Consider the following 15,916-nt stretch of genomic DNA (forward strand, 5'->3'; position numbering starts at 1 on the left):
AATGTAGATGCTGAAAGGGGACATGAATATTACTTAAAAGGTTGATTTCTGTCTAAATTGCTGAACTGATTCATAAAATCTGCAAAGGATGAGATACTTTGAGGCAAATTTATAGCAAATTCCATACACAGGCAGTTTAAAGTGCTTTAAATAGAGCTTTAAAATGTGTAAAAACAAAAAAAAAAATCTGCATACAAACATTGAAACTGGAAGTAAAAGATTTTCAACAATGAAGAGTTGAGTTTAAAATAAATACGTCATATGGAGAAACGGCCGCTAGAGATTTTTTAGGTGCCCATCTGTCCTGAAGGCCTTAAAAAATGTGACATTTATTCACATAACACACCAAAATCTGTCAATAATCTCAATAGAAAGCAATGTTTTCTGTAAATATGTGTGTTAAAAGCTGCATTTCTCTTCTGATAACTAAAAAAATATCAAATATTTCCATCCATGAATCCTGTAATTGCACGTGTAGGTTTATAGGACTTCATATTTATCCAGTTGTGCAACTTCATACTGCAACAGTAAACCTCAAACTGATTAATATCACCTCTCTGATAGTTCTCAACATGATTAATAAGATAAGACAACATTTATTTTTGTTACAATATTCATTGCAATACAATACACTGGAAAAAAATTCTTCTCTCAAAACAAGGAAAAGAAACTTATTTCAACAAACTTTTACCTTGAAATAAGTGAAAAATGGCTGTAAGATTTCTTGAAATAAGGTGATATTTAGAATATTGAGATCTTAAAATTAGCTGGGAAAACTTATTTCAAGCTATATTTCATCAGGATTGTCAAGCTTAGGTGTCTTAAAATAAGCCAGACATGCTAAAGAAAAAAAAAATAGTAGTTTTTCGCTCAAAAATTGATTTTTGCTTTCATGTAACCTCCTAATTTGAGATGTATTAACCCTCCTGTTGTCCTCATTTACGAGCACCAAAAATATTGTTTCCTTGCCTGAAAAAAATCACAAAATTCAGCAAAAAATTCCCCAAATTTCTGAAAATTTGCAAAACCTTCAGGAAGAAAATTCCAATGATTCCTTAAAAGTTTTATTTTAAAAAAAAAAAAAAAAATCCCCCAAATTTGGCAAGAAAATTCTTGCAAATATTTTCAAAAAATGAGTAAAAATCTTCCAGAAAAATCCTGAAAATATCTAAAGTGATTACATATATATCAGTGAAACTTCTAAGATTTTCTTTAAGAACATTCACAGGTGGTGGTGCAACGGTTAAGTCTCTGGACTACTTATCAGAAGGTCAGAGGTTCAAGCCCCGATGTGGCCACTGTTGAGCTTGAGCAAGGCCCTTAACCCTTCCTGCTCCAGGGGGCGCTGTACCGTGGCTGACCCGTCGCTCTGACTCCCCCCAATTGGGGAGAGCTGCGAAAATTAGAATTTCCCCTCCTGGGATTAATAAGGGATTAAAAAAAAAAAAAAAAAATCAACCAAAATCCTGTGAAATTCGCTGGATTTTGGTTGATTTTTTGTGAATGTTCTGAAGAAACATTTTTAACATTTCTTTTTTTCCACCAAAAAATGTTGAAAATGTGGACATCAGAAGTTTCACTGTAAAAATAATTTTTTTTCTCCACATTTTCAAACTTTAAAACGGGTCAATTTTGACCCGCAGGACGACACGAGGGTTAAACTTATTTTGAGTTTTCTTGTAAAATACAACTCAAAACAAGATAATTTCAAGATTGTTTGATTTAACAAGATATTTAAGATGCATCGTCTTAAAACAAGTCCCTCCATCTGCTGAAATGTCACTTGTTAAGTGAATTTATCTTAAATTGAGTGGGATGAGACATTTTGACTAAAAATAAGGAAATAGACTTGGTAAGATTTTGAGTGTAATCAAAGTTTAATATATATATATATATATATATATATATATATATATATATATATATATATATATATATATATATATATATATATATATATATATATATATATATATATATATATTCTTATATATATATATATATATATATATATATATATATATATATATATATATATATTCTTATTATATATATATATTCTTATATATATATTCTTTGTTTTTAGCAAGAAATAATAAACCTTTTAATCATCAAATTAACAAAATAAGGGGTTAAACATTATTGAATGAACACTGTGAGAAGCCAAAGCCTCCGTAATAACGTAATAAACATTTTCTACGTTTGATCTGTGGAATTGACGCAGTTTCTTCTGATATCAATCTTGATGTGTTGTGTTGACAGCTGTAAACGTTTTGCGACACTGTGGTCGTTTGGCGGCAGAGAGGCTGAGCCAATCAGAGAGCAGATCCCTTGTGTTTTGCGCTCCATGATGAAGGTAAAGTGACCGCAATGTTGCAGAGGAGGACTTCCTGCGAGATAAGGTTTGTCTTAGAAATAAAATACCTGTTGAATAGCCTGAGTGTGTGCATCCTGTCGGGCACATTTACATTTTGGGATGCAGCTGAAACCTTAAAATCTTTATGTCTAGTCAAATTACACGTAACTTAAATTAATCATTGCTTTGGGACCACAATGTTTTCAGTAATGACTTGATATACTTTACATTATAAATAACAACTTGCACAGATAAATACAACTAAAATACACAGTAATATACCTGCAAACATTTGAACACGTCAGAAACTTAGGTCAGGCTATTTTTTGCCAACTTTGTTCCAATTAACAGTTTGTTTCAGCTAATTTTTATTTTAAATTTTAAGTTTTGATTCAATTGTGTTTTTTAAATGCTATTTTAAAGCGAAATTCATTTAAAAAGTATTATCTAAAACTAGTTAAACAGAGACGGTTATATTATTTACCTATTTTCTTAAAATGGTTCTTCTTCAACCGTATTTTTTTCATATATTGTCCTATTCAGTTTCTTTGTTCCATTTAATTAAATTATATCGTTGCTCTTCTTATCATTTTTCTTTTATTATTTTTTGGTAATTTCATCATCCTTGATGCTTTGGCAATATTGTTAACGTTCACGCAAATAAATGCTTATTGAACTGAGTAAAATTGTCTAACGGAAGCAGCTGGTTTTATTTTGAAAGTCCCTCCCCGTCAGTTCGTCGTCACTTCTGGTCACTTGACGCGGACGTCGCTCCGCTTCACGCTGTGAACTGAAACTTGCTGATCTCACGTCACTTTATAAAAACGCTGTAGCGGCGGTCGTTGCTTCATTTCTCCCGGTATTCTAAAACGGAGAGCGGCGGACTCGGTTCCACGATGTCCGGCCACGGCCACGGTCACGGCTGCGGGTGTGAGGGCGAGCACGAGCCCGCGGAGAGGGGTCTGGAGTACGGACTGTACCGGCGGATCGACCTGGACAAGCTGCAGTGTCTGAACGAGAGCCGGGACGGAGACGGGAGGCTGGTGTTCAAGCCCTGGGACCAGCGGAACGACCGGGAGAAGGTAACCGCCGAGCAGAGCCTCTCCGCCGGGTAGAGCCTCTGTCTGAGCCCGCGGAGAGCGACGCTGTGCTGGGCTTCAGTCCGCACACAGAGGGGCGGACTGCGGCTGCGCAGTTAGAATAACTAAACTTTATTAATGTTGGAGGTTCAGTGGAGGCAGCAAATACCCAAAATGACCAGAGAGAGACAATAAATGATGACAAAGAGACACAAAAGAGCACAAAAGACCAACATATAAGATGTAAAACTATCTTAAACAGATACGAAAGGACCACGAAGTGCAACAATGAAACTCACAAAACCCAAATTTTATATATATAATGACAACAGAACATAAAATGACCACAAAAAGACACTAAATGATGACAAAGAGAAAAAAAAACAACCCCAATGAGACACTAAATAAGCACAAAGAGACACAAACAACCACTAAAGGCCAAAATAAGATGTAAAACTACCTTACAGAGACACAAAATGACCACAAAGAGACACTAAATGATGAGAAATAGACACAAAAGAGCACAAAAGACCAACATAAGATGTAAAACTATCTTAAACAGACACGAAAGGACCACAAAGTGAAACAAAGAAACACCAAAACCCAGAATTATATATATAATGACAAGAGAAGAACACAAAATGACCACAAAGAGACACTAACTGATGAGAAAGAGACAAAAACCGCCACAGCGAGACACCAAACACACCAACGACCACTAACAGACAGTAAAGAGGCTCGAAACGACCACAAAGATACATTAAATGACCACTGAAGACTAAAATAAGATATAAAGCGACTTCATAGACACGTAAAATTAACACAAAATGATAAAAAAATTACCACTATTTGACAGACAATGACTACAAAAAGATGTAAAATGATGTCTGAGAAACACACACGAGTTATAAATATTACAAAAAATATATGTAAAGACTCAAAATGACCACAGACAGACATTAAATGACCACAAAAGTATCCAAAACGACAACAGTGATACATAAAATGACGAGACACAAAGCAACCAAGAAAAGACACCAAAGCTTTTGAAATGTTAGAACTTTCTGCCTTTTTTTCTGATTTATTACAGCAAACTAAATATGTGAGATTGCAAGAGTTTTTTTTTCACTGTTTCCTCACTTTGTATAGACAGAATGTTGTATTATTGAACAAATTAACTGATCTTGAACATCACATCTGTGCAGTTTTATAACATTGTTGTTCTTAAGTGTTTCTTTGTGCCGACTAAAACTTTACTGGACAGATACGGTCTATTTTAACTTTAAATGATTATTTTCATTGCTAATTTGCTTAAAAAAAAAAAAAAAGATGCAAATGTGCCATTAAACGCTGAGGCAGTCTGGTTTTTCTCACACAGTATGACCAATCACACGTTTAGCTCAAGGCTTTTATGTTAAAGTGATTTACATCCTCAGACACTAAAATGAAAGAAGCCTCAGAAAGAGAAGCAGCAGAGGATCAGATCTGCTGAATAACATCCTTTATAGTTTCCTTCCATCTCATGCTGCCATCTTCAAACGTCTTTTTTTTTTGTCCCAAACCCCAAAATAATTGGTTTTTGCCATCATTTCTAGTAAATAAAAGCATAAAATCTTCACATTAGATGAGCTGGAAAACAGAAACGTCTTTGCAGCTCTAATTTTATTAAAGCTCTTAGTCAGTGGCCAACATAAAAAACCTTGAATCTGTTCGTTAAACAATAAAAGATGAATCAATATTCAGGACGTACAATCAAGAAGGGAAAAGGTGGAAAAGTTGTGAATAAAAATGATGTTTTTGAGAAGTAATAACAGGTTGTTTTTCTCCTTGTAGTTTGTGGAGAGCGATGCAGATGAAGAGCTGCTGTTCAACATCCCGTAAGTCCTCAGATCATCTTTAGTGTCAGCATGAACTTGAACATTTCTCTGCTGTTTGTGTAAACAGACTTAGAACATATCTACATTCCAGGGGTTTGTTATTATAAAATGTGTTTGTATATATGCAGGATTTCTCCCAAAATCAGCTGAAAATAGTCACAAAGCAACTACAAAGTCAGGCAGTATGACTACAGAGACACTAAATGACGACAAAAAGATACAGAACAACCACAAAGAGACTCAGTGACCACAATTAGACACAAATGGACTGCACAGAGACTGTAAACAACACTATAGAGACACTAAATAACTGTAGAGACAGAACAACCACAGACACACAAAATGTCCACAAAGAGACATAAAATGTCTACGAAGAGATTTAATGTCCACAAAGAGACACAAATTGACTGCAAAGAGCTGGTAAACAACCACAAAGAGACAGTAAACAACCACAAAGAGACAGTAAACAACTGCAAAGACACAGTAAACAACTGCACAGAGACAGGAAACAACACAAAATCAACTCAATGATGTATTTTTGCTGCAGGTTGAGGTTAAAATCACACAAATCAGAGTATATGATGTGTTAAACATTTGCTGAATTATCCGTTCTAAGTGCACAGTTTGCTTGATAAATGATAATCTGTTAATCAGCTGTATAGAAAGTTCTATTCCATGTTTTGTGATTTCACCCTAAAGCGTTTCTGGTTGTGTTTTCATCTTTTATTTTCACTCTCGGCCGTCACTGCTGCTGACAGCGTCTGACTGTGTTTCACGTTTCAGTTTCACCGGCAGCGTGAAGCTAAAAGGAATCATCATCTCTGGAGAAGACGACGAATCTCATCCTGCTGAGATCAGACTGTGAGTTTCTGCTTCTCTCATCAGGAATCGGCTTGAAATCAACAAAACCCAGACAGGTTTAGAGTTACAGGATGAAACCAAACAGGAAAGTCTTTGTTTTCTAAATTACACCTCATACTTGGACTGTTTAGGAAAGTAGACTAAACTCTCAGCCTGAACTGCACTTATTAATCTTTTATCTTTTTCCTAAAGTCTCCTGTTGGTTTTCTGTCTATGTAGATACAAGAACATCCCTCAGATGTCGTTTGATGACACCGGCAGAGAACCTGAGCAGGCCTTCAGACTCAACAGAGACCCTCTGGCTCAGCTGGAGTATCCGACAAAGTGAGTAACAAACTACACAACACACGCAATACAGTACAGCATTACACTCACTGCACAATTTACTGCTCTTAACCTGTCATGCAAAGTGTATTTTTAAGAGAGGCATTGGAAAAACTTCATGGAAACAACCCAGCATTAAAAAAACTCAAAAAGTTGATACTCTCTTGAGGTAGTTCTGGAATTTTTTGAACCATTTGAACCCAAAACTTTTGTTTCCAAGTAAACCAGTTGTTTTTAGCCTAAACTGAGCTTAGTATCATACAGATGTCAGAATTATTAGCAGCTTATAACCTACGAATATGTGAAACCGTCCAACAGTTGTTTTGTAATTAACTTTTAAAACAGAGGTGTCCAACATGCGGCCCGCGGGCCAAAACCGGCCCTCCAGAGGGTCCAATCCAGCCCTCAAAGTGTAAAAATTCCAGAGAAGACATTAACTGCAGATTAAACTATGAATTTAAAATAATTTCTAGACCATGGCAAGTTGTTTTGCTAGTAAATACTAGATATTTTGTCTTTTTTTTGTTGTTTTTTTGTCTGACTTGTCGTTTGTCTCGTTTTTGTTGTTTTGTTTCTCATTTTTGTCATTTTATGTTTTTTCTCTTATTTTTGTCATTTTGTGTTTTGTTTTATTCCTTGTTTTGTGTGCCGTTTTTGTCGTTTTGTGTCTTTTTTTGTCTAGTTTTTGTTGTTTATCCATTTTTTGTCGCTTTGTAGCTTTTTTGTCTAATTTTTTGTCTCTTTTGTTTTGTTTTATGTCGTTTTCTCATTTTTGTTGTGTTTTGTCTCACTTTTGCAATATTTTGCCTTGTCTTTGTTGTTTTTTGTCTTTTTTTGTATGACTTTTGTCGTTTGTCTCATGTTTTTGTTGTTTTCTTTCTCGTTTTTGTCGTTTTGTGTTTTCTCTTATTTTTGTCATTTTGTGTTTTGCTGTATTCTTTTGTGTGCCGTTTTTTTCATTTTGTGTTTTTTTGTCTCGTTTTTGTCGTTTATCCATTTTTTTGGTCACTTTGTAACTTTTTTGTCTAATTTTTTGCCTCTTTTTTTGTTTTATTTTTTGGCGTTCGTCTCTTTTTTGTCGTTTTGTCTCATTTTTGCAATATTTTGTCTTGTTTTTGTATTTTTTTGTCTTTTTTTAATCTGATTTTTGTTGTTTTGATCATAAAGTAAAAACTCATCTGTCCCGCTTGAGATCAAATTTTGCTGAATGTGGGCCCTGAACTAAAATGAATTTGACATGCCTACGTTAAAACCTCAGAACCCATCGATGGGTGTAAAAGCATGTAAATGTTGTCTTTAAAAACAAACCACCACCCCTGTAGCTCAGCAGGTTGAGTGGGCGACCCATAAACAGGGCTATAGCCCCTCAGTTACCATTTACTGCATGTCTTTCCCCGACTCTCCTACCGACATTTCCTGTCTCTATCCACTGTGTGCTATAATAAAGGCAAAAAAACCCTTAAAAAAAACAAAAAAACACCAAAATTACAGCATTTATCACAGTCAGAAACTGTAAAAACTGAAATAATCATCCAATTTTCAGCATCCCGACAGTCCTCAAAATAACTGGCCATGACTTACAGTTCTGTTGGGAAAATTAACTGAATCTAAGCTTAAAAAATAAAAGCTTTTTTATTTACTCTGCAGCTTTTGCATGGAATATGTTGCAGGAAAGTAACTGAGTTCATCTCTTTGAGCGCTTTTAAATCCAAACTGCGAGTTCTTGAGGCCGACTCCACAACATGCAATTGTGTTTCGTAGTTAGTTTGTTAATGTAATCTTTTTTATTTTTTATTTTCCTAGTCTTTTAATTTAGTTTTAACTGTGTAATTTTAGATTTTGTATAAGCTGCTGCCTATCTTAAAAAAGAGCTTCTTAATCTCAGTGGGATTTCTCCAGGTTAAATAAAGGTTAACAACTAAAAATTGGGATATTTCATCAAAATCATTTTATTCTACTGTCATATTTGGAAATTCACCAAAAAATTAACTGTTTGTACCAGATTCTGTAGAAACACTTAAAAAAATGAAATGTATACTTCTTAGCAGAACTCTGACTCGTCTGTGACCAACAGTCATGTGACAATAATTCTGTTTACACTAAAAACAGAGGACAAAATTCTGGAAAGAAATTAAAAATAATAGTAGTACAATATCTATAATGCATGGAGCCATCATTTTTTCCCAGTATTGGTAACATGTGGACATTTGGAAAAACGTTGTACATCTTTATTCCATTATTTTTTTTTGTGAAATAGATATTCAAAGAAATTCAGTGTTTTCTTTGATGTTTTCCACCATTTAATTACAGCACTGAAGACATTTCTGAATTCTTTCTACTTCTAGTCTTGATTGTTCTGTTAAAAAAAACACCCAGAAAGAGGCTCCATAGGGCTAAAATGAACTACAAGATGTTAATGTCGCATTTTTTTATTGGGAGCACAGTAAAGTCAAGGTTTCTTCTTCTTTCCCCACCTCTAGAATCGCTCGTTTTTCCAGCGTTCACCATCTTTCCATTCACATCTCCAGGAACTTTGGAGCAGAGAGCACCAGGGTTTATTACATCGGCCTCAGAGGAGAATATTCAGAGGTCAGTCTGAACCAGACATAAATCAAAATCTGTGTGCTGAATCCTGTTCCTGATCATTTACAAAACAAAAATCGGGTTTATTTCACCTGTTGTATTTCATACTAATGAAAAAGGAAGAGCTTTATTAATCCTGGATTTAGGATATTCTGGTGCCAGATGTTGCTCAGAAAAACAAATTAAATTAACATAAGAATGAATTCAATGTTTAGTGGAAAAGCAATATGATATAATACACAGAACAAATCCAATCAGCTAGAGTCAAAGATCTGTTTTAAGTTGCTTGAGACGCACTCTTCTCATATCTCATCTTATGTAATTTTAACTTTTTTTCTTCCAAAATTACTTTTTGCAGCCACATTAAAATGAGTTTTAAATAATATTGTAGTGTTATGTGTACTGCCTATAAACAGTATTCACCCTGCTAGGATGTTTCACCTTTTTGCTGCTTTTATACATGAAATCATGGTTAATATAATTTAGCTTATTGACAAGAATTTGAAAAAAAAACCTCTTTACTATCAAAGTGAAAACTGATTTTCTCGAAATCATGTCAATTCATTAAAAAATACAAAAGGTAAAGTAAGGAAATTATTGCATATATATATATATATATATGTATATATAGGAAGGAAAAAATGAGTAGAGTTTTTTTGTAAATGATGTACTTTCTGACAAGATTTAAATCACAGGAGGAGTATAGTTCATATATACACTGTGCTTAAGAAGTTCACTAGACCACCTGTCATAAAAACGAGAAAAAAACTTGTTTCAAACTAAAAAAAAAAAAACAAACTTCTTATTTATTAGGCAAATAACAAACTGGAGCAACTAAATACTCCTTATTCACATATATTAACCAAAAATCTTAATATTTTAAGATTGGTAACAGCTTGCATTATTTTCTCTTTTGTTATTGAGTTCCAAATAATCCATAATATAATCCATAATAAAGTTATTGTATTGTATTATGCATATATTTTTTGTTATATTTTTTGGTATTGTATTGTAATACATCCACTAAAACACATTTTCTGTTCAGGAATGCGAGCAAATAACTGTAATTTGTCATCTCAGTGAAAAAATTATAATAGTGTGCTTTACTATTTTGTTCAGCTTTTTTAGTAAAACAGCAAATTTTAAAATTCCTGCATAAGAACAATAATTTTAGCGTCAAATATATCATTTTGATTAAAGAGCTTCCACATACTGGTGGATTAGCTGTTACAGAAACATACAAAAATATTCAGATTTTCAGCAGTGCTGTTAATTCAGGGCAGCGGTGCCAAACACCTTACACTGGGTGGTGATCTCATACATTTGTTCAACGCTATATATATATATATATGATATGTTTGTGAGGATTAAATATTAGAAACTGCAGCCTCAAGGAGAATCTTATTAACACTTCAAAACATTTTAGAACAGTTTTATTAGACTGCTTTACTTTAAACTAGCTGTACCTAATAAACTGGCAGCAAGAGTGTATTAGTTCATTCCATCACCTTCATTAATGATGTCATTAATCTTCAACTTGTTCCTACATGAAAGAATTCACTCTTGACTTTTTCCAGGAATTCCTCCAGATAAACAAACATTTCGTTCGGGTCGGAGCTTCGTTTGACTGCATCTGAGTCGGATCATAAATTTACTGACAGCAGGTTTTATTTTGCTTCGTGTTTCATCCTCAGATTCTTTCCTCAAATATTTGGCATCTTTCTGGAGTTACCCGACAGCAGCCTCAGTTTGTCTGTTAAAACTCTTTACAGAGTTTTTACCTTTGAAATTGAGACCACATAGTTCAGTCTTTTCATGCATGTGTGTCGACTCTTCGTATTATTTAAAATATTTACCATCTTCTAGCATGTTGTAGAGGAATGATTGTGAAGGTGATAGAAGCATTTCATCCACCTCCTGTATATAACCTGCTCTTTTCTCTCCTCAGCTTTGCTTTTCTGAGTTTTTATTAAGTTTGAATCATAAACTGGATGTAAAGATGGATGATTTGTCAACACTTCTTCTTACTTCGCAGTAATATAATGAATCCTGTAAGTGACTGAAACAGGCGCTGCTGTGAGTTCGTACGTTAGTAGAGACTGAGAGGTGAAGATGCTAGCTGGAGGCTTCTCGTTTTCTAGATAAAAATGATTTGTTGCTGCTAGTTGTTGAGGTAATGAGCCACATTTCATTATTTTTTTTTCTCACAGATGAGTTTGACTTTAAGGCAGGAAGCTGGACCTCATTATGCCGCCATCACTGGCTCTAGATGGCATTACTGAGTAGAAAAGCCCTCAGAGAGCGCAGTACTCCACCAAGGCTGTCCATTCCCCTTATAGCATTGTTAGAAATGCAGCATTTTTAAAAAATAAATGCAGCATTTGTTTGTTAGTTATTCATGATCAGAAATCATGCCACTATAGAATGTGTCCATGTAATATAGATGTACCCACAAACACAATGACCTTGAGCTGAGCACACGCGTGTGTTATGCATGTGTATGTTATGAACAGATATGGAATCACGTGACCTAAATATGGGGCGGACGGCGGGAATTGATGGGACTCAGAAACACCCCCACAATTTAATCAATTTTTCTTTGTATCATTTACAACCGATAAGTCCTGATAAGTTCTCAGAGGTCAATTTTGTAGTAGGATCACAATCATGTGATCGTCAGCAGGCAGCTGCCGTAGTGTTCACTTGTTGTCATAGTTACAGTACCTTTATCTGGCAATGATGCAGAAATCTTTTAATTGAATTGTTTGTTTTTTTTTAATTTGTTTTTTTAAATCTCCAAAAATACAACATTTGTCAGATACAGAAACAGTCAAAACAGGAAAAAAATCATCGGCTTTTTAACTTTCCAACAATTCTTAAATCACTAATGTGCAACATACCACTCCTTCAGGAAAATTAAATGAATGAATGAATGAATGTTTTTATTTTGGACATGTCAGAAAAAATGCCACAAAAGAAAATCAAAATATTCAAAACGACAACAAAACAAACAACCATAACAAAACAAAGCGAAAAATAATAACCCAACTTATCCAAAAAGGAGTAGGGCGAATCATAAGCTTAATGAATATATGCTAATAATTGTAATATTGTCTGAAATTATTAATTAGTAAAAATATTTGTATATGTGTGATTTGAAAAAATGACCAAAAATAAACTCTTCTACTATTCTGCTAAAAAAAAATAAAATAAAATTCTGCTGAGACCCCATGATTCACAAAAAAATCACGTCTTGGTTGAACTGCAGGCTTTGTTTAAACAGAAGAGCATAGAATCACATTTTAAAATATAATAGTAAAATATCTACACAATGTACAGCTTTGGTTTTCCCAGTATTGCAGTATTGGTAATATCTGTGGCCATATGTTTTTGGTTTTTTTTGTAAAAGGGTTTTATGGTTTTATAGTAATCAAAAATTGTATTGTTTTGTTTATTATTCTGTCTGGAAAGCACTTTGGTCTTCTTCTATGTTGTTGGAAAGTGCTCTACAAATAATTTTTTTATTGATTGATTGATTTGAAAAGGGTTCAAGAAATTAAACTTTTGTTTTTGTTTTTATGGTTATGGCATTTTAACTGCGTCGTACTGCACAGAAGACATTTTTGAGTTCTTTCTCCTTCTAATCATGGTTGTGTTGTTTCCACAGAGGTGCAGGACTTTATATTACAGATAAAAATGAACCTACAGTGAGGAAAAATGTGACAGGAGCTAAAAAAGACTGAGAAGCCGTCTTCTTCTTTGTCCTTTCAGGCTCATAGACACGAAGTGACGATCTGCAACTACGAGGCGGCAGCGAACCCTGCAGATCACAAAGTGGAGAGCATCATTCCCCAAACCAACTTCATCTCCTGAGAGCCGCACCGAGTTAGAAGGAGGAAGAGGAGGAGGAGGATGAGGATGAGGAGAGGTTTCACTGGCATCTGCTGACTGTCGTAAAGATTCGGCTCAACGCTGCGAACGGCAGGTTGGTCGAAGTCGAGCGAGAAATCTGAAGAGCCGAGAGCTTCAGAGTGAAGGAAGTGCAGAGCTGTCTCTGTTTATGTGGCAATAAAGAGTAAAGGCTGAATGTGGGCTTCATAATAAATGCATGAAACATTTGACACTCAGATAAAGTCTGCTGCTCTCACTTTAATCTGTCTAGTAAAGATTCCAACATTTCAAAATAAAGTGACGACTGATATTAACTATCTGAACCCCAACACCAGCTGGTGGGTTGAAGGAAAAAAAGATCACCCGAATTCCACCATTTATCAGAGCTAAAAAACTAACAACACTAAGAACCTTTGGATTTCCTGCTTTCTGTCAGTCCTTGAACTACTCACCTGTGATTTGTGGAAACTTCACCAAATCCAAGCTTAAAATCAGGATGTCTCTTTATTCTACATGTCTCCTTAAAAAATACAGTAAAAATAAACAGTTTGCTTGAGCCAGAATTTGTCCAAAACAAAAAATTCTACTCTCCTCATTGCAACCATGAAGCTATCAGTGACTCTGGTGCGACCTACAGTCACACAACAAAAATTCTGATAATTTTTGACTGAACTGCAGGCCGCATTTACACAGAACGAATAGAAATTAAGTATGGAAACCAGTTAAATATATGAGTAGTAAAATATCTATAGTATGTAGAGACACAGATTTCTTTTCCAGGACTGGTAACACCTGTGGACACACAAAAATGATGGATGTGTTGATAACATTTTTTTTATTTTTTGCAAAATAAATAATCAGTGAAATCATTTCTACTTTTTTTTTTTTTTTTTAAACATTATAACTGTATCATACAGCACGGAAAACAGAGTTCTGTCTCCTTTTTCATGATTGTTCTGTTTCCATAGAGGTGCAGGATTTTATATTGTAGTAAAAAATGAACCTACAGTGAGTGAAAATGTGACAGGAGCCAAATAAGAAGGAACTGTTTGGGGTTCAGAGGGTTAAAATTAAACATTAAAGGCTTTGAATGGAAACCACATGATGACAGACGTTGGTTGTTATTTTACATCATGCATTCTTAATGAGTGTCACACAATAAAAACATTATTTTGCTTGAGTTACTGCCTCAATAGGTACAAAATCCATCCATAAATACAGATTTGGAGCTGTTGTTGCTACTTCAGATGCTTATTTTCTGCCACCCAGTGGATCATTCTGTGACTGCGTTCATCTATGAGCAGTAACTGGGTTACTCTTTGTTTTTTGTGTTTCTGTTTTTTCAGTCTATCTCTGTGATGAGTTAAATTCCCAACAGCTGCAACCCAGTTATTAAGGTACAATATTTGTAATCTGACTGGGAGAAATTTCCAGTGAGGAAATAAAGCTGCTGTGTTTTATTTACAGCAGATATAAAACAGGCTGTGAGTTCCGTAATAAAACATGAATATCTCACTACCACTTTGCTTTTTTCCAGAGCTTTTGAGCAAATACTTCCTGCTATAATCTCATTAGCAGACGCTGCATCTCTTCCATATGTTCCTTTTTCTTCTCTGCAAAGCTGTTACATCATTCTTGATTTCTCTGCATCACAAATCCAGTTTATCATCAGTGGCTGTGACTCATTTACAGGGATGTGCAGCTGAATGTGGAAGATGTTTGGAATGTTTAAAGACCAGCTGAAATATATATTTTAAAAAATGAAACTAATCAATTTTATTTTAAAATGCTCTGATGTTTTTTGTTCTCTTTATTGTTGATCATCTGGGAGATATTTTGCCGTTTTTTTTTCATTATTCAGCTTTTAAAGCATGTACCACTCCAACATATTGTGAAAATAAAGAGAGGCAAATGACTGGAATTCTGTTCTTCTGTCATTAGGTTTAATAGTAATTCTTTAAAAAAAAAAAAAAACTTCCAAGGAGGCTGTACAAAAAAGTCATTTTTCGTGAGGACTTTTTAAAAGAAATTCGTTCTCAACTAAATATAGTTTTCAACTTTATTTCCACTGAATAAAATAACAGAAATTAGAAGAAATACTCAACTTGCATAGAAATTTCAAATTGTGTGAATTAATTTTGATAATTTGTTTTATGTGATATAACATAATAGAGTCTGACTTTACTCTGCAGTAAATCCTACATGAGGCAAATGGTACTCGTAGGATTTACTGTGAAAATATATTTTGGTTTTTGACATAAATTCTGACAAAACAAAACCAGAAAATACTGAAAGTCTTTAGCTACAGCTTCAATTATATTAAAATTGAGTTAATCTGAGCTCAGATTCTTCAAAGATTTAAGAAAAAGCACAAAACTATCGCCTGAAAATCTCACGAAAATGAAGCTGGATCCAAAATAAAACATTAAATTAAAGCTGCCGTTGAGGAATTCCGGGAAAAGTTCAGCCAAGTGGAGTTTAACAGAAGTAGTATGAAAAGAGATATTTCTAGATTCAGAACTCTATTTTTAATCTTTTTTAATTTGACTTTTCAAAAACTATTTTCTCTAATTTTAAGATGTTTTTATTAGATGTTCATGTGCAGCATATTAGACAAAAAAAAAAAAAAAAAAAAAAAAAAAAAAAAATATATATATATATATATATATATATATATATTTGAATTTTATAACATGGTAAAATCATCCTTGTTACAAATACAAACTAAAAAGCATTAATCTAAAATTTAGACTAATACACAATTTTTTTTAACCAGAATATATTTTTATTTACAAATATTTGAGCAGATGGTTGTTTTCAACTGGGATTGAGTTTTATTTTAGGGTTTTGCAGTGTGTGTGAAAGAGCAAAAATATGTGTTTTAAAGCAAGAATTAAAGTTAAAGACTGCCAGTATTGTATCTTGTTGCTACTGTCACCAATTTC

The 15,916-nt window shown here is 34.0% G+C and overlaps 1 protein-coding gene across 1 annotated transcript; it reads left to right on the plus strand.

The window, feature by feature from the left end:
* The first annotated feature begins 3,103 nt into the window (after window positions 1–3,103).
* On the plus strand, window positions 3,104–14,892 carry pithd1 (PITH (C-terminal proteasome-interacting domain of thioredoxin-like) domain containing 1). The gene is made up of 6 exons (XM_023263206.3): window positions 3,104–3,438; window positions 5,269–5,312; window positions 6,096–6,173; window positions 6,393–6,497; window positions 8,978–9,086; window positions 12,852–14,892. Exons 1-6 carry the CDS (start codon window positions 3,253–3,255, stop codon window positions 12,951–12,953), a joined length of 624 nt encoding a protein of 207 aa, XP_023118974.2. The 5' UTR covers window positions 3,104–3,252; the 3' UTR covers window positions 12,954–14,892.
* The last annotated feature ends 1,024 nt before the right edge of the window (window positions 14,893–15,916 follow it).

Source organism: Amphiprion ocellaris, chromosome 15 (assembly GCF_022539595.1).
Source record: "Amphiprion ocellaris isolate individual 3 ecotype Okinawa chromosome 15, ASM2253959v1, whole genome shotgun sequence".
Classification (NCBI taxonomy): Eukaryota; Metazoa; Chordata; class Actinopteri; family Pomacentridae; genus Amphiprion; species Amphiprion ocellaris.